Below are 22,879 nucleotides of genomic sequence, written 5' to 3'. Positions count from 1 at the left end.
CTAATACATGTTCATCCATGTCTGTAAAACACCCATTCGCTGAGCAATGAGTTTACAGACTAACACTGACTGAGATGCACAGTGAAATATTATTATTACCATCTTAAGAGCTCTGATGCGGATTGTGGGGCTAAAGCTGTTGCTTTCCTGTGACAGGTCTTTGCATCTGAATGTTGGCACTTCCCTGCTTATGTGGATGTTATGGACAAGCAGCATTAAGGGGTTGTCTCCAGGGTATGATGCTAAAGGTGTGAAGTTAAAGCACCTGACCTACAGCGCCTTCAATCTCAGATTTCACTGCTCCACCAGTCAGTTTCAGTATGGGTTGGTTTAAAACCGTGTTTCGCAACCAGTGGTACGGGTACCCTTAGGGACCCCCGACTTCTCTCGAGTATATGTCAGCACAACTGAAATTTGGAGAGAACTGAATTTTTGTTTTAAGTTTTACAGTGCTTTGATTTTTTTTTTGTGCTTCTAAACCCAAAAGTTTCATCGCCCGGACAGCTATGATTAAGTTGTTTAAACAAATGTGTGTATCTGAAAACTGTAGGTACTGGGGGTACTTATAATTTTTTTTTAAAGGGGCTCTTTATTTAAAAAAAAAAAGGTTGAGACACTGGATTAAAACACGAAATTGGCAGCCAGTCACCTCTCTGCCTTTCACCCTATGTATCAGTCTGTTCATGGAGAAAAACTGCTGGATCCCCGAGGGCTCTTGAGTCTAGTGGATACAACTCAGTGAGAACCAAAGCTGAAGCCAGACAATTTCAGTCTAGAAAGCAGGCACAAAAGAAGTGGTGGATTCTCCATCGCTTGATGTCTTCAAAGCACTGGGTGAACTTCTAGAAAATATGCTTTTGGGAAATAGAGCTTTGTGCCTGGGTAGCTGGGTTATAAGGAGTGGCTTCTGCCACAGAGGAGGTCAGACTACGTGACTAATGATCCCTTCAGTTACTTTCGGATCTCATCCTGCAAACGTTCACCACTCATGTTTAATAATCAGCATCTGAACAATGGTATTAACTTCACTTAGTATCTGTTGTGGAGAGGTTTTATAAATGTTGTCAATTTAGTCCTGATGAGAGGGACTAGGACTGTGCTGTATAATAAATGGAGGAAGACTAGGGGCTTTAACCACAGGAGCCAAAATTTTAAGACACTCCATCCATATTTGGGCAGCAGAACAAAGGGCTTGTTCATCAGAAACACTGGACACTCTGATGCAGTTGCAAGCAGAGGTAATATTGAAACTCAGGTCAGGTACTGAGAGAAATGAATATACATTTAGGCTCTAACTTGTGTGTGCTGTTTATGGAATATTGAGACTCAAGCATTTGCCCAAAATGGCAAAGTCCAACATGTGTATCACCAGGGAGAGAGTCTGGAGAGAATGGGTGGTGGAAAGGATTAAAGCCCCTTCTGACATGTCTCCAATTGTTCTTCTCCCCCTAACAGGCTGCAGAACACCCATGTCTTGTCCCAGCTCAGCCCATGGCCAGCAGAGCCAGGGTAAGGAAGTGGCTGTGGCAGAGCCGGTGAGCTTTGAGGAGGTGGCTGTGTATTTCTCTGAGGAGGAATGGGCTCTGCTGGACCCAGGTCAGAGAGCCCTCTACTGGGATGTGATGCAGGAGAATTATGAGGCTGTGAGCTGGCTGGGTAAGGATTCCTGTCCTCTTGGGTATCAGAGGTGGGTGAACTCTGGAGCTGCTGGGTTGGATTTGGTTCAGGGTCCCTCCATGCCCCATGCCCTCCTATGTCAGGAGAATCCACCCCAGTAATCCTGGCTCCTGTGTGAGAGGCATGGTTCCTGCTAAGGCGTGCACCTGCACAGCCACACACAAACCTTTTCCCCTCACCCCCACCTCCTCTGGAGAGCCCTCTTGTAGCAGGCAGCTGCGCTGATGGGTAGGGCTCATTGAGACGGTATGATGAGGGCTCTGCTAAGGTAGCCAGGGCTGCCATGGGGCCGGGACCTGTTCTGGAGACTGGGGCTGGGAATGGATGGATTGGGTTGTGTTTGCTCTGGTGGCCGGGAACAGGGCCTGATGCATGAAGGGAGCGGGGAGCTTCTGCGTGTTAATAAAGGGGGTGCCCTGGTGGCACACCTCCAGATCAGCGCATGTGACCTCAATATTGGTGCACAAGCCAAAACTCCCTCTGCCCATGGTTGGAAAAACGTAGAGGGAACACTGCTGAGAGATTGTCCCCTCAACACCCCCTCCCAAGGAACGCAGCTTGAGGTACATAACGGGTGTTGCTCGTCTCACACCCAATGTCTCAATGTGCACAGACTTCCTGCGTGACCTTGGTCAAGTCACTTAGACTGTCTGTGTCCTGTCCTCTATCTCTGCAATAGCTGTTACAGTATGTTTCTGTGTCACAGGGCTGGGGAAGGATAAATATATTAATTAGGGGAGATACTGAGCTCCTTATAGGCACCTTAAAGTTGCCTTGCTCTGTCCCTGAGCCTTGTTACCTTGCCTCCCAGCACAGATGGGGTACATGAGCAGAGAAAAGGGGACAATGCATGTGACACACAAGCTATGTCTACACTGCAGGCTTCTTGCGCAAGCACGGCCGTTCTTGTGCAAAAACCTGCAGGGTCTACACTGCACGTGTGTTCTTGCGCAAGTAAATTTACAGGAAGGTGTTGGAACAGAGGGCTTCTTGTGCAAGAGTTATTCCTCTCTCCATGAGGAATAAGCCCTCTTGCACAAGAGCTCTTACGCAAGAAGGCAGTGTGGACAGGCAACAGGGGTTTCTTGCGCAAGAAACCCCTGTGGCTAAAATGGCCATCAGAGCTTTCTTGTGGAAGAGAGCGTCCACACTGCCATGGACGCTCATGCGTAAAAGCACACGGCAGTGTGGATATGTTCTTGCTCAAGACCTTTTGCGCAAGAACTCTTGTGCACAGCAGTTATTGCACAAGAAGCCTGCAGTGTAGACATAGCCACAGTGTGTTGCGGTGAGAGGGAGACAGGCCTTGTGAGCTGTCTGCTAGGGAAATCTCACAAGCAGAGCACTGCCAGTGTCAGAAAGGCCGTCCGTCACCGTTCAGAACTCCTGAGCCAGGCTGTGGCCCCTCTGCCCTGCTCTGTAGAGTTGAGGAACAGGGAGAGGGGGACACCTAGACTTCAGCATTCCCCCTCATTCACTCTACACAGCTAGTAGGAGGATCCCTCCCAGGAGCAGTGGCAGGATGGCGCAAGGTGCGGGAGGGGCACCTAAGTACATGCTGCCAGCTGTGTGTGCTCTGCTGATGCTCTGGGCAACATGTGAATCTCTCCCACATGGCCGCACAGGTGGAGGGGAGCTCATTTTTCCAAGCAGAATCCCCAGCACTGCAAGCTGAAAGCACAGGGCCCAGATGGAGTCTAGTGTCACATGCACTGGTCACATGCCCTGGCCTGCTCGAATGAGCCATGGCAGGCGTTAGCCACCGTCTGGCTGAAAAGTCCCTGGGAAAGTCCGTTGGGTGAGGATGAGATTTCCATGGCCCAACACTAGATGATGGTCCAAGATGGGGTCTAGCTGAAGATGTGAGGAATGTGCCCACCAGATGGGAGAGTATGAATGGTAGATTCTGTGTAGCCAATGAGGGCAACAAATGGCAGGCCAGGCTGGCTGCAAGAGGAAGGTGGGGAATCCACACAAAGAGGCTGCGGAGGAGAACTGAAGCAGCAGAGGGAAAGGTCGGCTGCAGCAACAGCCACACACACCAGAAAAGCTGCACAGCCAAATGCTACAATGGCCAGATCTTGTGGGCAGTAGCTCACAAGCAGCAGCTCTTGTGGTCAGCTGGCAGGGACAGGCAGTCAGGGTCGGGAGTGTGGAGCATAGGCAGGAGTGTGAACCAAGGATTCACTTTCCTGCTCAGACCACTTCCTCTGCCTCCTTCTGGCTTTAGTAGAGCATTACTTGGCTCTGGTGAGGCCACATCTGGAGTACTGTGTACAGTTCTGGGCCCCCAACTACAGGAAGGTTGTGGATGTATTGGAGAGGGTCCGGCGGAGGGCAACCAAAATGATTAGGGGGCTGGAGTATCTGACCTATGAGAAGAGGCTGAGGGAGCTGGGTCTATTTAGTATGCAGAAGTGAAGAGTGAGGGGGGATTTTATAGCAGCCTTCAGCTTCCTGAAGGGAGGTTCCAAAGAGGATGGAGGGAGGCTGTTCTCAGTAGTGAGGGATGGCAGAACAAGGAGCAATGGTCTCAAGTTGCAGTGGAGGAGGTCTAGGTTGGATATTAGGAAAAACTATTTCACTGGGAGGGTGGGGAAGCACTGGAATGGGTTCCCTAGGGAAGTAGTGGAGTCTCCATTCCTAGAGGTGTGTAAATCTCGGCTTGACAAAGCCCTGGCTAGGTTGATTTAATTGGGATTGGTCCTCCCTTGGGCAGGGGGCTGGACTTGATGGCCTTCTAAGGTCTCTTCCAGCTCTTTGGTTCTGTGATTCTATGATTATGATCTGAGCCAAAGAGCAGGGTGAGCTGAGCCCCTTGGTTAGGAGGTTTGTGGACAGAGCCCTTGCGGAACTAGAGCCTTGCTGAGTTCTTTTTCTCCAAGTTCTAGTGACCTGCCATATGGCAACTGCAGCCCGAGCCCTGCCTGTGAGCCCCAGTGTCAAACTTTGCAGCCCTCGCTAGAGCTCACCTCCTGAGCAGTGTGTTCCTGTCCTGCCCTGGGATGGTGGGGGGTTGGAATGCACCATGAGGGAGACTTAGTTGAACGCTAGAGAGTGCAGCAGAGTTGGGCCATTCCCAAGGCAGGAGAGATGCACCTTTACTGCAGGTGAGTGTGTCCTGGAACCTTGTACCAGCCAGAGCCCAGTCTCTGCAAGGTGGGGAAGGTGCCTCTCTGGGTGGGCAACTCAGATCCTTGGTCTGGAAATAGTAATGGCAGAGACCTTAATGAACAAGGTCAACATTTGGTTTATTACTCCCTGAGCAGGATTTCCAGTTTCCAAAGCTCATGTGATCTCCTGGGTGGAGCAAGCAGACAAGCTGCAGATCCCAGATCTCCAAGGTTGTGTGGAAAGGGAAATCATCAGTGACACTCACATAGGTGAGCAATCCGCTAAACTGACTCAGAAACCAATTTTTGTGTCTTCATAGCAGGTGTTACTTTGCATTTTCATCAAGTCTAACTGCCCCTTCAGCCTGTCTTCAGCTCCAGTCAGAGGGTGGGGGAGGGGAACGGCTGGGTTCTCCCCTTCGAGAAACAGTTATGGGGAAAGATGAACTCGGCTCATGAATATTCAAACTTTCCTGCCATTATTTGGGTGTGTTCCCCCTTTTCTATTCCCCTTTCAGAGTTTTCCTTTAAGTTCAGGACTGATTTAGATCTGATTTCTCTCTGTGTCCCAGCAGGTGATGGGACGCCGAGTGAGAACAATGGGGAGCATCTTCAGCAGGAAGGACCTGAGCAAGTGGCTCCACGTGGGATGTTACTGGGAAGATCTGAAGGGCATGTTTCTCAGAGTCCTGAGCACGGAGAGACCTGGGAGAGTCATAAGCCAGAAAGGGAGCAGAGAAACCATCCAGAGAAGGGACAGGGTAAATCCAGTCACAGGAGCAGAAGGCTGGAAAGAAACACAGAAACCATTCAACAGAAAATCCCTCATCAACAAGCCCCCTATACTTGCAGTGACTGTGCAACTCTTATTGAGCATCATAGAATCCACAGAGAGAAACCCTTCAACTGCTCTGACTGTGGGAAAAGGTTCAGGGAGAGGTCGGAACTTGAAAGACACAGCAGAATCCACACACGGGATAAACCTTTTTACTGCTCTGACTGTGGGAAAAGCTTCAGTTGGAACTCACATCTTTTGAGACATCAGAGAACTCACACATACGATAAACATTTTAACTGCTCTGACCTTGGGAAAAGCTTGAGTGACAGTTCAGACCTTGGTACACACAGGGGAATCCAAAGAGGAGTGAAACCCTTCAACTGCTCCGACTGTGGGAAAAGCTTCAGATGGAACTCACATCTTTACAGACATCAGAGAACTCACACAGATGAGAAACATTTCAGCTGCTCTGAGTGTGGGAAAAGCTTCAGTCAGCACTCAAATCTCATTAGACATAAGAGAGGCCACACAAGAGAAAAATCTTTCAATTGCTCTGACTGCAGGAAAAGCTTCAGTGAGCATTCAGAACTTGTTAGACATAGGAGAATCCGCATAGGAGACAAACCCTTCAGCTGTTCTGATGCTGCAAAATGCTTAGGTCAGAGCTCAGACCTAATTGAACATCATAGAATCCACATAGGAGAGAAACCCTACAGCTGCTCTGACTGTGGGAAAAGCTTCAGTAAGAGGTCATACCTTGTCTCACACAGGAGAATCCACAGGGGAGTGAAACCCTTCAGGTGCTCTGACTGTGGGAGAAGCTTCAGTCAGAACTCAACCCTGATTAAACATCAGAGAATTCACACTGGAGAGAAGCCTTTCAACTGCTCTCACTGTGGGAAAAGCTTCAATAGCAACGCACATCTTGTTAGGCATCAGAGAATCCACACAGGAGAGAAACCCTTCTCCTGCTCAGACTGTGGGAAAAGCTTCAGTCAGAGGTCAGACCTTGTTAGGCATTGGAGAGTCCAAACCGGGGAGAAATTCTTTAGCTGCTCTGACTGTGGGAAAAGCTTCAGTAGTTCCTCATATCTTATTAAACATAGAAAAATCCACACAGGAGAGAGACCTTTCAACTGCTCTGAGTGTGGGAAAAGCTTCAGTCAGAGGTCAAGCCTTGTTAGGCATAGGAGAATCCACACAGGGGAGAAACCCTTCAGCTGTGGTGACTGTGGGAAGAGCTTCAGGGACAAGTCAGACTTGGTTAAACATAGGAGAATCCACACAGAAAAAAAACCTTTCAGCTGCTCTAACTGTGGGGGAAACTTCAGTAGGCGCTCAAGTTTTATAAGTCAGGAGAGAAACCAGACTGAGTTGGAAGCCCTTCATCTGCTCTGACTCAGGCTAATGCTTAAGTCAGAGCTCAGCCCTAACTGAATATCATAGAATCCACACAGGAGAGAAATCCTTTGATTGCTCTTATTATGGGAAAGGCTGCAGTAGGACCTCACATCTTGTTAGACATAGGAAAATCTCACAAAAGAAATCCTTTGAATGCGGACTGGGGTGGGGGGGGACTTGTATCTGTGTTCAGATTAGGAATGTGGGTGACTAGTCAGCTATCCAATAAGCATATGTTTATTGGATAGTCAATTCAACTAGTCACTCTCCCCCTTTCTGCCTCTATCAGACTTAAAAGCCAGCTTAGAAGCCTGTTCTCCCCTCCTCCCCCAGCACCGTCTCCATGGAGGAGAGGCAGGGGTGCAGTGGGGAACTGGTGGTGCTTCCCTCTTTGAAATGTAGCAAGAGCAGGGCTCCTGGTACATTTCAAAAGCAGAAATGCCGGGGGAGCAGGAGCAAACGGGGGATTCAAGCAGTCCCCTGCTGTCACTGTGCTCCCTGCAGCACTTCCGCCTTTGAAATGTAGCAAGAGCTGGTAGAGCTCTTGCTACATTGATAAGGGAACCTCTGCCTTAGAAACTAAACTAATAGTCGATGCAAATTGCATCAACTATTTGATTAGTTTATTAATCTAAATTTAACATCCTTACAATCCACACAGGAGAACTATAGACTCATAGAACACAAGAACTGAAAAAGACCTCAAGAGATAATCAAGGTCACTCTCCTGCCCTCATAGCAGGACCACGTACCATCAAGATCATCTATGATAGATGTCTATCTAACCTGCTCTTAAATACCTCTAATGGAGATTCCACAATCTCCCTATGCAAGTGTTTAACCACTCTAAACATTTAGAAGTTTTTCCTGTTGTGCAGCTTAAATCTCCCTTGCTGCAGTTTAAGTCCACTGCTTCTTCTCATATCATCAGAGGCCAGGGAGAACAATTTTTGTCTCTCCTCTTTGTAAGACCCTTTTAGTGACTTGAAACCTGCTATCATGTCCCCTCTCAGTCTTCTCTTTTCCAAATTAGACAAACCCAATTCTTTCAGTCTCCCCTCACAGGTCAGGTCTTCTAGTTTTTTGTTACTCTTCTCTGGACCTTCTCGAATTTCTCCACATCTTTCTCAAGATGTGGTGCCCAAACTGGACACAATACTCCAACTGAGGCTTAACCAGCACAGAGTAGAGTGGAAGAATAACTTCTCGTGTCTTGCTCACAACATTCCTGTTATAGGGTTGCATTCACTTCTTGGACTGCAGCAAGTTTCATTCAGAGCTCAGAACTTGTTAAACATAAGAGAATCCACACAGGAGAGAAACCCTATAACAGGCCTGGGCTAAATATGGCCTTCAGCCCAAATCCGGCCCACCAAGCCACCAGATCTGGCCCCCAGAAGCAGCAGGGAACCCCAGGCAGGCTCCCCAATTTGTCCTGCAGCCCCATGCATTGTGCAGAAATGTGGCTGCAGGGCTCTGTTTCTGTTTTAAAACTGGAGGGGAAGGAGGAAGTTTGCCAGCTGGGTCTTGTTGCCCATTCTCCCTCCTCCTCCTCCTCCTCCTCCTTTCTTCCCCCCTCCCCCCCCCCGCCCCGGCCCCCCCAGGAGCCGCAGTCATTTTCAACCAGCATTGAGTCAGGGAAGCGGCAAAGAAATGAGGGAAGCAGGGAAAACTCCTCTTGCCTTGGAGGGCCACTTGCAATAGCTTCTCTCTTGTGCGCTGCTGCTGAGAAAAAACATCCCCCATTGAGAACTGGTGGTCCCAAAGCCTAGGGAGCAGCTGCTGAAGTAGCTCAGTTGGGAAAGCAATAGACTGAAGCTCTAAAGGCTCTAACCCTATCCTAAGCTTTGACAGAAGCCTTTCTCCCTGAGCCTGTTTGGCCCTTCTCTGGAGAGCTCAGCTGTGCTTCTGTTATGCTTAAACAAAGCACATGAGATCCTTTTATAGGGGAAAAGGCAGTACACCGCATTTGAGAATACAACAGTAGCATATGCTTTTCAGTCACTCACACACACAAACACCATACACACAGTCCCACCAGACGATGTTATAGTTACCAGTCCAGAGTCTGGATCAATCTAGTGACCCGCCAGATCGATCACTTTGTCGTTTGCAATCCAATGCTCTCCTGGAGTTGGTGGCAAGACAAACCCGAAGTCCCATTGCAAAGCTCGCTGCTTTTATAATCCTTTCCTCTATGGATTTTGCTGTGTCGGTCTGTGACCGGTTACTGTTATCTTTTGATGTTGATATTCCAGACATCTCCGAGAGGCCATCCTGTCCTGGATTGTTAATCAGTTATTTTTAGGGATGCCTTCATCTTTAGAGCCGTCAGTCTTGCCCCTTCCTTAATCATGATGCACTCTTCTGATTTTTCTGACGCTGACAAGTCTCTTTCACAGTCTGTCTTCACCCCACATTCTTCCCCTTCTCTCTTGACCATCTGTCTCTAACGATTTTCACACCTTATCTCATTCACACAGAGATACAAACAGCAGAGTTTTATATTGAGCAAAGCAAACAGCATTGTAAATTGCCCTACTAAATCTTATAATCAAAACAATTCACACTAAAGGTCCGGGCCTTCAATATTTCTAATCTCATTAACATAGACACAATACCAAAATCCTGTGTCTCACTTCTAAACCTTAAAACAAAGTAATATATATTTAACTAAAGGGCTTAATTGGTAACCTGTTAAATGTGTTACATTACATTATTAAACCTGAAATGCAAATATAAAACTCTTACTCCAACCCTTCCTGGAAGGATGTCGTCTGTCCTACTGCTCCACCTACGGGCCAGCAAGCCTTTCCTCTCTTTGGTTGCCCTGCCTCAGCCCAGAGGAGGAAAAAAAGAGGCTCTCCTTCTAGCCAGAGTCAAACTAGCCCCCTAAGGATCCCTTGCAGAGCACCTGCTACAGCTGAGCTATCAAAGGCCTGCTACAGACTGCTGCTTCATCCAGGTTAGCTTGCCTGTAAGTGTCAGGGCAAGTGCCACACAAGTGGGTGGCAGCCCAGCAAGGCTTTTCCATTCAGCATTGTCACAGGCAAGAAATTCAGAGGAAAATGCAACAATAAAATAAATAATGATGAATGGGGAAAAACTAATTATTTTCTGATGTGAAAAAGGGAGGACATGTTTCCTGACCTGCATATCAGACTTGGTTACTGGTGCTAACAAAATCATTTTCTTCCAAGTCTCCTTCAGTGCAGGAAAGATACAGAGAAGGGAACCGGGTAGGGAAACTGAGGCACAAGTCTGTGCCTTTCAGACGTGACAGGCTCTGACTGTTTACTTGCAATAGATGTTAACATCAAACTGAAACAAATCAGAGTGATCCAATTCATTATAATTCCAGGCTCAGAGGGAAGGTCTGTGGGAAGTTTCCAGAGTAACCACAACAGAAGTTTCATAATCTATAGTCCTAGAGCTGGAAGAGACCTCAGAAGGTCAAGTCCAGCCCCCTGCTCTAGGCAGGACCAAATCCCATAGTCATTTGAATATGATTTATTTTTCTACTAACAAGTGTCTCTGAAGTGATGAGAAATGCAGGGTCCAGGTCATGTTCTCCTGCCTGACACTCTATCCTGGCTTAGCCCTGGTTATAAAGAAGAGAGGCCAATTCAAACAGTCCCATGACAGCAAAGAAATCATTACGTTGATGGGTTAGCAGGGAGATGGGGGCCAGAGCTGGGCTCTAACTCACTGGGTGATCTTAGCCTGCTCAGCTAACTTCTCACTGTCTCCATGTCCCTCTCTGTACAGCAGGGACGGCAACAATTACAGGCCCCACAGAAGGGAGCTGGTTTGATGCTTACCCCCGCAGCTCAGCAGTCAGACCCCAAACTCCCCATGTGCTCTGGGAGCCAGGTTTGCTGTTAGAATTCTGTGTGCCAGGTGACTTCAGGCCTGGGCACTGGATTATTGACCGCTTTCCCTGGCCTTGGGGCAGTGCTGAGCTCATGCCCGAGTGATCAAGGTGTGGGACTAGAAATCCAATAGGGTTTCCCTGTGCATGTTGAAATCTTGCTCACAGCATGACCTGTGTTTTGACCACATCCCCTAACAAGGGCAACACAGCTACCCAACCCCTGGGTACATCTATGCTGCAGTGCTACTTTGGGATACTGGAGTATCCTGGAATAGCTATCGCGTGTCTTCACAGAAAGCCCGTTATTTTGGACTTGCTATTCTGATGTCCCTGTAAACCTCGTTTCACACGGATTAAGGGACATTTTGGATTAGTGTTTTATTTTTAAATTTGGCACTGTGTAGACCGCTCCAAATTATGAAATAAGCTGTTTTGAAAGACAATCGAAATAAGCTACACAAGTCGCATAGCTCAAATCGTGTAGCTTATTTCGAGTTAAGGGTGCAGTGTAGATGCTCCCCCTGAGATATTCTCCACGCACTCCCCATCGCCTTCTGCTCCTTTCAGAGAGCTGCCTGGGATGACGCCTCATGCTAAGTCCCTGAGGTCTAAGGCAAACTGAGCTATTTACCCCACAGCAAAGAGGTTCACAAATTGCCTTTTGGAAGGAAGCCATGGGCAGCCAGAGGGACGTTGTGAGCTCTGGAACAAGATGGGTGGGTCAGAATAGCTACTTCTCCATAGGGAAATTAGCTCAAGTGACAGAGCGCTTGCTTAGCATGCAAGAGGCAGTGGGATTGATGCCCATGTTCTCCAGTGGCAGGAGTGTTCTTGGTTCTTCTTTTCACAGGCAGAGAAGCCCTAGGGCTAAGCACGTCCAGTGGCCTCTGCCTCTTCCTAGAAAGGAAGAAAGAACATTGGGTTCTTTTCACATGACTGTTGTTGAAGAATCTTTATGGATGCAAGGGGAGCAAGACCACAAAAGACCTAGCCCAGTGGTCCCCAACGCAGTGCCTGTGGGCACCATGGCACCCGTCGGGCCATTTCTGTTTGCCCGCTGAGTGATCGGGGCCAGCCTCACCCCCGGGCACGTGGTGCATGGGCGGTGCCGACCCCTGGACGCGCAGTGAATGGGCAGCCCTGCCCCCGGGTGCACAGCGCAAGAGCTGTGCCAGCACCGGGCACACGACGTATGGGTGGTGCCGGCCCTTGGGTGCGCGGCACAGGCGTGGTGCCGTCCCCGGGTGCGTGGCACAGGATTGGTGCCGTCCCCGGGTGCGCGGCACAGGCGTGGCGCTGTCCCCGGGTGCGTGGCACAGGCGTGGCGCTGTCCCCGGGTACACGGCGGCGACCCCGTCCTGGGCGTGCGGCGCAGAAGCGGCGCTGGCCTCAGGCGCGCAGCACATGGGTGATGCCGGCTCCTGGGTGTGCGGCACAGGAGCGGCACCAGCCCGGGAGTGCAGCGCATGGGTGTCACCGGCACTGGGCACACAGCGTATGGGCGGCCCCGCCCCCGGGTGCCCAGCGCCTGTGCGGCCCCGCCCCCGGATGCCCAGCACGTGAGTGGCCCCGCCCCCGTGCGTCCAGCATTCCCGAAAGGTTAGGGACCACTGACCTAGCCTCTGACTCGTGTTGCTTGCTCTCCCAAACAGTTCCTATACCTAAGGCAACAGCTACACAACCAACCAGTGAGTGGTAGGGAAATGCTAGTCTTCCTTTCCTGGGCAGTACATGGCAACATCCTTCTTGTGTGGCATAGCTGCCAGACACCCTGGACAGAGAATTCTAGGGCAAAAGCTGAAGTAGCTCAGCTGGGAGATGTTCGCCTAAAGGCCCTGGTTCAATCCCAGGCTTTGGTGCAGTAGGGCACTTTCTTTTCCCTGTGACATGGCAGTTCACATCACCTGTTTTGGTCACAGCCCAGCACTGGAAACTTGTGCATCTGATTAGCCACAGTCACTCTCAAACCTTTCTCTGAGTCACTGCTTCCTTGACTAAACCCCCTCCCCTGTACATGTGGCTGGTGCAGTTGTTGCTAAATGGATCTATTTACATGTAGCTTTATTAAAGCACGCCTCGTTCGCCCGCACCCAGGTCAGTCCGTGTCACTGGCTCAGGGGTTTCTCTCCTCAGCGCGCTGCAGAGAAAGCTCTTGGTTTGTTAAAAGGCCTCAGGGAGCCCAGAGTAGAGGGAGCTGAGATCCTGGACCCTAACACAGACACAACTCCAGCCCCAATGCCATCCAATTCCCTGCCCTGACTTCTGTACCCTCTCACATCCTCACCCCCACCCCAAGCCCCCCACACAAACTCCCCAACTCCCTGCCCCGAACTTCCCACATTCCTCTCCACACTTCAATTTCTTACAGATACTGTCACATCACAACTACCCCACAACTTCTTGACTTGAGCCTCCTCCCACCCAAGGGGAGTATCCAATATGAGAGTACTTGTAAAAAAAAAAAAGTGGGGGGTTACTTTCATCCCTGAAAGCAGCCAAAACATGCAAAGGGTCTGCCAAGGGCAGGACATTAGCCTGGAGAGCAGGGGTGGATGTGGATGTGTCTGTGACATCACAAGGCCTTTTGCAGCAACTCAGCTTATTGGCTAAAGGAGATGGTGACCTCACAGGAAGTCCAAGATGGCAGCCAGGTGGGACGGGTTAATCTCAGAGATTCCTCATGGCTTTGCTACAGGGAGTCTCCTTCTTGAGATCTGCCAGAGAATTCAGGGTCATGTACATGAGGCACCTCCCTTGAATATTCTCTCTACATGTTGGAGCCTCCTCCTACCAGATCTCTGGCCTGCTTTTTGCAAAGCAGCCTGTTTCTTCTGCCCTGGCCATAGCAGCCAGCTGAAGGCAGACAGGTCACCATCCCAACTGTCCAGTATAGGGCTTGAACCTATGACCATGGCATTATTAGCACTAGCAGCTAATCAAGCCACAGCATGAGAGCATGTTCACACATGGCCCTTTCAGAAAGGAGCCTCTGGCAGCTGCACAGACTTTGTGACCTCTGGAACATGGTGGGTGGGTCAGGAGGCTTGTTCCTGTGTGGTGGAATTAGCTCAGGTTTGGGAGCACTTGTTTAGTGTGCGTGAGACAGTAGGATCAATACAGTAATTCCTCACTTAACATGTGCCCACTTAATGCATTTTTGCCATGGCACGATTTTTTTTTTTTTTTTAGAGAACACTTTTCAAACAACACGACCCCGTCCCTGCAATAACACGATTTCCCCTAGGGCCGGCCAGTGGTGGGCAGCTGCGTGAGGCTTCCCCTGCCTCCCTGAAAAATGGCAGAGGTTTGCTGCTCGCAGCGCCATTCCCCGGTGACCCCCTCTGGCAAGACGCAAGGTATTTGTCCAGAGGGGGTCACCGGGGAACTGCACGGCGAGCGGCAAACCTCTGCAGCTTTGTAAGGAGACAGAGGAAGCCCTGCGCAGCTGCTGATGACTGGCTAGCTGGGGAAACCCAGCCAACGGCTGCTAGCCCCCTCCCCTGTCCTTCCCTTCCCTTCTCCAGAGCCAAACACCTCCCCTCCCTGCTATAACCCAGTCCCCTTTCTCCCCCAACCTTATGTCCCAATCCCAGCTGCTAACAACCAGGCTGGAGCTGCGAGCGCGCGTGCGCTTGTAACGCAACCCCCACCTTTTCCATTCTTTTCAATGGGAAAATTGACCCCGCGTAACACGTTTTCACTTAGCACGATCATTTTCTGAAACATATCTACCATGTTAAATGAGGAATTACTGTACCTACATGGACCACGAGTCCTGGATTTCCCAGGACAATCCTGATTTTAAGTCTGTCCCGGTGTCCCCATCAAGCACTGAAATGTCTCACAAACCCCGGAGTCTTGAAACGCTGCTGGAACCAGCTGTGCGCGGCTGTTCCCCCTCCCACAAGAAACAGGAAGTACCGAGAGACCACCTGCAGCATTAGTGCTGCGCACCGCTCCATGAGCAGCAGGGAACCTGCGTGGCGGAGACGCCACCGGAAAGCACCCGTTGCAGTTTCCTATCCTTGGCAACCTCATGTTTCAGCCCACACCCCAGCTCAACAGAGCCTGGTGGCCCTTTGCCACAGACTGCGGGCCCCCAACTAAAGTCCCTGGCATGGCTGGGGAGCGTCTGCCCCAGCCCAGACCTTCCCCCGTGGTGGCCAGGCAGGGTGGGCCCGGCGGCAGTGATGGTACGACTGTTGAGTGCGGTGAGTGGCGTGAGGCTCCCAGGGGTGTGGAGTGGTATGAGGCTCCCTGGGGCATGGGGTGAAGCAGGAGATGGGGCTCAGCATGGCAGGCTACACCCCTGAAGAGAAGCTGAGGACCAGAAGCTGAGTGTGCATGAGACCGTCCTATCCCCTGCCGAAACTCTCGGGCCAGTGGCTGGATTCCGGGAGTGCTTCCAATAGCCGGGCGGCTCCTGGCGGCAGAAGATTCCCAGATAACCCTAACCCTAACCCTAACCCTAACCCTTTCCCCACAGGTTTTCCCCAGCTCCCCAACCCTGCTGAACGGTTCCCATCCCGGGCCAGTCCTGTCTTGCTAGGGGAGTCTCCCCTAGAGAGGGGGGCCCCCAACTCTTTGCCGAGGGATGTCGTGAAGGGCCAAGACTGTAACATAGTTCAAAAAAGAACTAGATACATTCATGAAGGAAAGTTCCGCTATGGCTATTAGTGGGAGCATCCTCTGCCCGGCCCTTCCCTCCCCTCCTGCGGGCTCAGAGCAGCAGGCACTGGCTGTCCACCTGGCTCAGCTTCCTGGTGGAGCCATGCCAAGTTCTCCTGCGTGAGGCTGGCAAAGGCGGGAGGAGGCTGCCACGGCAGAGCCAAGCGGTGCTAATTCTGGCTGGTGAATGATTAATGGGCAGCAGCGCATCCGCAGTGACAAAAAGGAGGAGACAAGCCCGCCACGAGGCAATGCAGGTAGGTGCACATCCCACCTGGCCTCGAGCACTCCGGAGCATCAGGCGCTCAGCCCCCTGTCCTGGCTCTGCATTTCTTAGCTCCCACCTGCAGCTGGTGTCAGGAGTTGCCGCCAGGCCAGGTGGGAGAATGGGGCCATCCGCTCCAAGCCGCTGGCACTGGCCCAGTTTGTAGGCAGAGCCCTGCAGCCAGGAGACAGCACCAGCTCCCCACGATGGCCCTTGTACCCACACGCCCCCTGCCCCTACACACGGCACTACCGGTGCCACCACACACCTATTGCCCCTGCACACAGTGCCACGGCCAGGCCCCGTTATGCCCGGTTGTGCCACTAGAGCCTAATTACACATCCTGTCCCTGTGCACAACACTACCACACATATCCTGCCCATAGTGTCCTTTACGTTCGGTCATGTGTCCATCTTGACCCCAGAAGTACTGCCCGGGGGGGGGACGAATTGTGGCAGGGGTAGGCATGGCCTAAGAGGGCCAGGGGGCATGGCTAATGGGATCAGGGTGTGTGATTGTCATTTGATTGATAGTAAGGCCCTTATACCATATGTCCCCATTTTTTGGTTTGGAAAAGATGATCACCATGCCAATACCTCACCCCAAAGGAGCCGGCTGGAGATCGTGTGGAGTGAGCCACTGCCTCTTAAAGGGTACGGCTAGATTACAAGTTTTTGTCGGAAAAAGGTGTGCCGCATTTTGTGCACCTTTTTCCGATTCTTTTGTTGGAAGAGGCTTTTCCGACATTCGGGCAGAAAAACCCTCTTTTGAAAGCCCCCTTCTTCCTCATAGAACAAGGAATACAGGGGCTTCCAAAAGAGCGTGTTTGCTCTTCCGCAAAAAAAAAAAAAAAAAAAAGCACAAGAGCAAACATGTTCCCTGGACGCGACAGAGTTTTTTGGGTCCCGAAACTCCCCCCATGGTCTAGCCGTACCCAAAGGTGTAGCAGGCACTTCCCCACCTGAGCAACTCCGCCCCCCCCACCAGGCCTATCCCCACCATTTTTGCCCTCTGCAGCAGGCAGCACATGTCTCAGCCCCACAGAAACTGTTTGATGGGAGACTTATTTAGCCCGTGGCCAATCGGCGCCATTGAAAGGCCAGGTCAGGCCTTGTGGGGGAGGGCCAGCAGCCTGTGTCCGCTGAAGAGTGATGGGAAATTACCCCCACTCCTCCCTGCCTGGCTTCTCTCATCATGGCAAGGCAGCCAGGGGAGGGGAGCTGGAGGGTTGCTCCTCACACCGGGAGGCTGTCGCATGACTGGTGCCTCCTTCCCCAAGCACATAGGTTCCCAAACTGGGAGTGGGGGGTGGGGAGAAATCCCTGGGGAGGCATGAGGCAACGAGCCCCAGCCCCAAGAAAGAGCCCAGATTTGGGGGGGGGGGGGGGTTTGCTCAACAAGTTTTGCTATTGGGGGGAGCGGAGTGAGGGTTTCTCAAAAATCAAAAAAGGGGGCAATGTGAGTGCAGCTGCCAGGCCTTGTGCTGGTGTTGTCCAACCGCAGGCACCGCCCCCGCAGCTCCCATTGGCTGTGGTTCCCTGTTCCTGGCCAATGGGAGCTGTGGGAAAGGGCAGCCAGCCCGGCCCTGCGGCCCCTTTGCTCTCTCTAGTTACATCCACCTAGTGCTATAAAGCTTTGTGAGTGACAGTATCGACTGCCGGTAAATCATTATTTGTTGCTCCTCCTTGGCTGACAGCCTCTCTCTCACCCGCCCCCCCCCCGTTCCCCCCCCCCCACACACACACACTAATTCCTTAAAACTGTGAACATCTGAACAGAGAAAAATTTTAAACCAAAGCTTCAAACCCACCACTTGAGGAAATCGTTTAAATCCATCGACATTCACAAAATGCTGCCCAACAAACATCTCTCCAGCCTGCAAGTCTCTGGGAGAGATTTCTGCCAAGCCCTGGCCCAGCTCACTGGTCAAAGCTCCCCTAAGAGACGAGAGACCCTTCCTCAGAGCCGTGTCCCCACCTGCGAGAAGGGGAAACGAGACCTTGGTCCCCTGGTCGAGCAGATAAGTGGGCTGAATGTTCTCAGGGACACCACAGCAACACTCCTGCTTCCTCCTCGGAGGGGGTTTCCTGCATGGAACAGCTCAAGCCCCAGCCTCCAGGAGAGGGGTCCCCAGCTGGGGATCCCCAGCAGCAGCCACGTGATGAAGGGAGCCAGTTAATGCAAAATAAAGGATACCAGGGCTATGTTTACACTACGGCTACGTCTAGACTGGCATGATTTTCTGCAAATGCTTTTAACGGAAAAGTTTTTCCGTTAAAACCATTTGCGGAAAAGAGCGTCTAGATTGGCATGGACGCTTTTGCGTAAAAGCACTTTTTGCGGAAAAGCGTCCGTGCCAATCTAGACGCGGTTTTGCGCAAGAAAGAAACGATCCCCATTTTCGCCATCGGGGCTTTTTTGAGCAAAACAGTTTTTAGCTGTCTACACTGGCCCTCTTGCGCAAATACATTTGCGCAAGAGGGCTTTTTCCCGAACGGGAGCAGCATTGTATTTGCAGAAGAACACTGACAATCTTACATGAGATCGTCAGTGTTCTTGTGCAAATTCAAGTGGCCAGTGTAGACAGCTGGCAAGTTTATGTGCAAAAGCAGCCGCTTTTGTGGAAAAACTTGCCAGTCTAGATGCAGCCTACATGTTTTGTTGGAAGAAGCAATGCAAATTAAGCGCTGATTAGCATTTTCTTGTGCATGATTTTCATCATCTAGTCCGATCTATTTTTGCACAAGAGGATTTTGTGCAAAAACAAGCAGTGTGGACACGTCCATTTTGCACACAAAAAACCCCTTCTTGCATAAGATCCTTAGGCCACGTCCGCACTGCTTGTTTTTGTGCAAAAACCTCTTGCACAAAAACGGATCGGAATAGATGATGCAAATGAAGTGCAAGGAAATGCTAATCAGTGCTTCTTCTGCATTGCCTCTTCCGACAAAGTATGTAGGCTGCGTCTAGACTGGCATGATTTTGCGTAAATACTTTTAACGGAAAAGTTTTTCTGTTAAAAGTATTTGCGCAAGAGAGCGTCTACACTGGCATGTGCTTTTGCACAAAAGCATCCGTGCCAGTGTAGATGCTCTCTTGCACAAGAAAGCTCCGATGGCCATTTTAGTCATCGAGCTTTCTTGCGCAAGAAATTAACATTGCCTGTCTACACTGGCCTCTTGCGCAAGAATACTTGCGCAAGAGGGCTTATCCCTGAGCGGGAGCATCAGAGTATTTGTGGAAGAAGCCCTGATTTTGTACATTACAACATCAGTGTTCTTGCGCAAATACTCGCGGCCAGTGTAGACAGGTGGCAAGATTTTGCACAAAAGCGACTGCATTGTGCCTTGCCAATGTAGACACAGCCGTAGTGTAGACATAGCCCAGAAGTGGGAGAAACTAAAAATCTGCTTTATTTTTGCAAAGGAGAAACAAAGACAGGCCCCTGTCCCCACCCCCACCCCACTCAGCCTGACATTCTGCACCCCCAGCCCAAACATCCCCAGGCACTTGTCAGTAAGCAGCATTTAGACATGGGTGGGGTAAAAAGTGAAGAGAATCCCTGAGGCTCCAACACAAAAGGAAACGGTCTGGTTTTGTCTGCCCTTAGATAACAGCCCTGGGGCCAGGCTGCAGCTGGCCCAGCTCAACTATATCTGGCCTCCAGGGCTTGGGTTGGGAGATTAGAAACCTGCAGCCAGGCCCATCCCTAGGGGGGGCACAGTGTCATAGTAATCCTGATGCCCTTCATATTCCCCTGCTCTGCCCCCTCCTGCCCCCACAGCTGAGAGATACTGACCATTGTCATTGCTGATGTAAGCAGGGTCAGGGTAAACTCTATCCTGACATCTGGTGGTGAACTGTGGCAAGTGGTACAAAGAGACTTCAGGGGCTGAGCCCAATTTGCATAGACACACCCACCCTGTCTAGTATGTGCTCACAGCAGCCCAAATGGTCACTTTGGCCACTGTGGGATCCCCAGTCTCTCTGTTATTGAGGCAGGGGGGATAAAAGTGTTGTTACCCTGATTAGGCGAATCAAGGTCAATGGAATGGTGGAACTGTTTATGACCGAGGGATTCGCCATAACCTAAGTAGCACTCGCTAGACAAGGGGCATGGGTTCCAAACCCAGTCAAATTGAATGAGGTTGGAGACAGGTTTTTGTTCCTGGGGGGTGGGGTGGGGTGGGGTGGGGTGGGGTGGTTCTGTTTGAAGGCATATACGACATTGGTTGTACCTCCTCTTCTTTCCACTGTGGAATATCAGAGTTAATTTAGATTCTGTTAGGAGTCTAGTTATGAATTGTGGAATTAACTTTGCTGTGGAGCAGCGCAGTGCATGTGGACAGCGGAGTGGTTTGCCTGGTGCAGTTGGACAGATGCAGCTGGTGGGGGTGACCTGCAGGTGACCTGCGGGGGCGGGTGGACAGCAGATGCAGCTGGCGGGGTGGACAGAGTGGCTGACAGCAGGGGGAGGACCTGGGCAGGAGCTTGGACCATGGCTGGCGGAGCCAGGACAGTAGAGGGAGCCAGGACAGGACCTGGGCAGGGGCTTGGACCTGGGCAGGGGCTTGGACCATGGCTGGCGGAGCCAGGACAGTAGAGGGAGCCAGGACAGTGGAGGCTGCTGACAGGTGGAGTGTGGCGGATCGGGCACCGGACCACGTAAGGTGTATCGAAACCCTGCCGGGCGGCACTGACAGGACAGAGACTTTTGGGGTGTTGGACTTTTGGGACTTTGGGGGGATTTGTGGCTGGGGGAGGGCCTTCGCTCATGTTTGGTCTGTAAATCCCAGTTCTGGTGTTTCCCCAATTTAATGCTGAGTTCTGGTGTTTCCCCAATTTAATGCTGATGTTGGTTACCTCATGTTATTAAAGGTTTGCTACTATACTGAGGCTCTGTGCTTGCCAGAGGGGAAGAATTGCCTCTTTTGAGGCACCCAGAGGTGTATGTAAGATTTCCCAGGTCACTGGGTGGGGGCTCGAGCCGGTGTTGTATTACCTTGTTGGGAGGAGACCCCTAGATACAGAACCCAGCCCTTGCTGCTATTTACTGGGCCTGGCAGAAGGGTTACACTTATAGAAAAGGCTAGAACATGGTTAAAATACAATGAAAATTCTGGCAAGTGAGCATTTGTGTTGTGATGTCTGCACGTCTAACTAAATTGCTATCAATCTGTGCGACCCAACAACTTTCACAGAGAGAGAAAACCCACAATACAGGATGGGCTGTAAAACACTTTCACATCTATATAGAGTGATACATTAGGGAATCTGTTAAGGCTCAAAAGCAGAGAAATAAAATTACCCATTTTCTTCTGAAGTGGTTAAACCTGCTTTACTTCTCACCTCATTACTTGACTGTGTCGGGGTATGTCTACACTGCAACCTTGTTTAGAAATAAGCTATTCCAGAAGCTATCTTCTGGAATAGCTTATTTCAAAATAGAGCATCCACACTACAGGGAAGCCTCAAAATTAGTCCAAGGCAGGCTCCCCTAATGTGGATGTGAATTTAGAGCCCCAGGAGGCACTGGGGAGGAATAACTTTAGAATATGGCCCTGGTGGGGAGCTATTTTGACATAGCAGTAGTGAAGCATCCACACGCACCCTCTTCTGAAAAAGATTTTTCTGAAAAAGATTTTTCAGAAAAGGCCTTCCTTATTCCTCATGGAATGAGGTTTACCAACATCAGAAAAAGCCCTCCATTATTTTGCTTTTCTTTCAAAATAACGCTATTGCTGTGTGGATGCTAGTGTTGTTTTTTTCCGGAATAACAGCCGTTATTCCGGAAAAACAGTGGAGTGTAGATGCACCCTCTGTTACAAAAGTTACATCATTATACTAAAAGAAAAAACATCCCCCGGGTTCCCATGAACAAATGATCTGGAATAGCCCAGAAAAGCCCAGCAGCAATTGCACCCAGAGATGAAACCGGGGTTGTGAGATTGGACCGATCACACTGTGCTGGGAGGTTCATTGGGATTGCCCTGCCCACGCTCAGACCTGTGACACTTTCTCCTGCAGCCCTCAGGAGTATGACTTACGATCATAGAATCCTAGGGCTAGAAGAGACCTCAGGAAGTCATCCAGTTCCACCCCCTGTCCAAAGCAGCACCAACCCCACTCAATCATCCCAGCCAGGGCTTTGTCAAGCCAGGACTTAAAAACCTCTAGGGATGGAGATTCCACCCCCTCCCTAGGGAACCCATTCCAGTGCTTCACCACCCTCCTAGGGAAATAGTTTTCCCTAATATCCAACCTAGACCTCCCCCACTGTATCTTGAGACCATTGCTCCTTGTTCTGCCATCTATCACCACTGAGAACAGCCTCTCTCCATCCTCTTTGGAACCTCCCTTCAGGAAGTTGAAGGCTGCTATCAAATCCCCCCTCACTCTTCTCTTCTGCAGACTAAACAAACCCAAATCCCTCAGCCTCTCCTCATAGTCATATGCTCCAGCCCCCTAATCATTTTGGTTGCCCTCCGCTGGACCCTCTCCAATGTATCCACATCCTTTCTAGAGTGGGGGGGGGCCCAGAACTGGCCTCACCAGTGCTGAATAGAAGGGAATAATCACTTCTCTAGATCTGCTGGCAATGCTCCTCCTAATGCAACCCAATATGCCATTAGCCTTCTTGGCTACAAGGGAACACTGTTGACTCATATTCAGCATCTCATCCACAGTAATCCCCAGATCCTTTTCTGTCCAACTGCTTCTTAGCCAGTCTGTAACTATGCTTGGGATTCTTCTGTACCAAGTGCAGGACTCTGCACTTGTCTTTGTTGTAGCTCATCAGATTTCTTTTGGCCTAGTCCTCCAATTTGTCTGTCTCACTCTAGACCCTATCCCTACCCTTTAGCATATCTACCTCAGCCCCTAGCTTAGTGTCATCTGCAAACTTGCTGAGGGTGCAATCCATGCCCTCATCCAGGTAATTAATAAAGACGTTGAACAAAACTAGCCCTAGAACTGATCCTTGGGGCACTCTGCTTGAAACTGACCACTAAGACGTTAATCACGACCTGTTGGGCCCAACAATCTAGCCAGCTTCCTATCCCCCTTACAGTCCATTTATCCAATCCATACTTCCTTCACTTGCT

At 50.6% G+C, this 22,879-nt stretch overlaps 2 protein-coding genes across 11 annotated transcripts in view; both read left to right on the top strand.

Moving 5' to 3' along the window:
- Positions 1-14,019, top strand: part of LOC102443700 (uncharacterized) — a 92,552-nt gene extending 78,533 nt beyond the window's left edge. For 3 of the 10 annotated variants that reach the window (XM_075913920.1, XM_075913924.1, XM_075913925.1), the window contains 3 exons: positions 1,456-1,656; positions 4,947-5,060; positions 5,363-14,016. In XM_075913920.1, the coding sequence (XP_075770035.1) occupies positions 1,456-1,656; positions 4,947-5,060; positions 5,363-6,966 (1,919 nt within the window). In that variant the 3' untranslated portion in view covers positions 6,967-14,016. Of the gene's footprint in view, positions 1-1,455; positions 1,657-4,946; positions 5,061-5,362 lie in introns of all 10 variants that reach the window. The other 7 variants (XM_075913929.1, XM_075913926.1, XM_075913921.1 and 4 more) reach the window with 7 other exon arrangements.
- Positions 1-22,879, top strand: part of LOC102452245 (uncharacterized) — a 505,721-nt gene that overhangs the window by 300,143 nt on the left and 182,699 nt on the right.

This window comes from Pelodiscus sinensis, chromosome 32 (genome assembly GCF_049634645.1).
Source record: "Pelodiscus sinensis isolate JC-2024 chromosome 32, ASM4963464v1, whole genome shotgun sequence".
NCBI lineage: Eukaryota > Metazoa > Chordata > Testudines > Trionychidae > Pelodiscus > Pelodiscus sinensis.
This window is presented reverse-complemented; position numbering and strand designations above follow the sequence as displayed.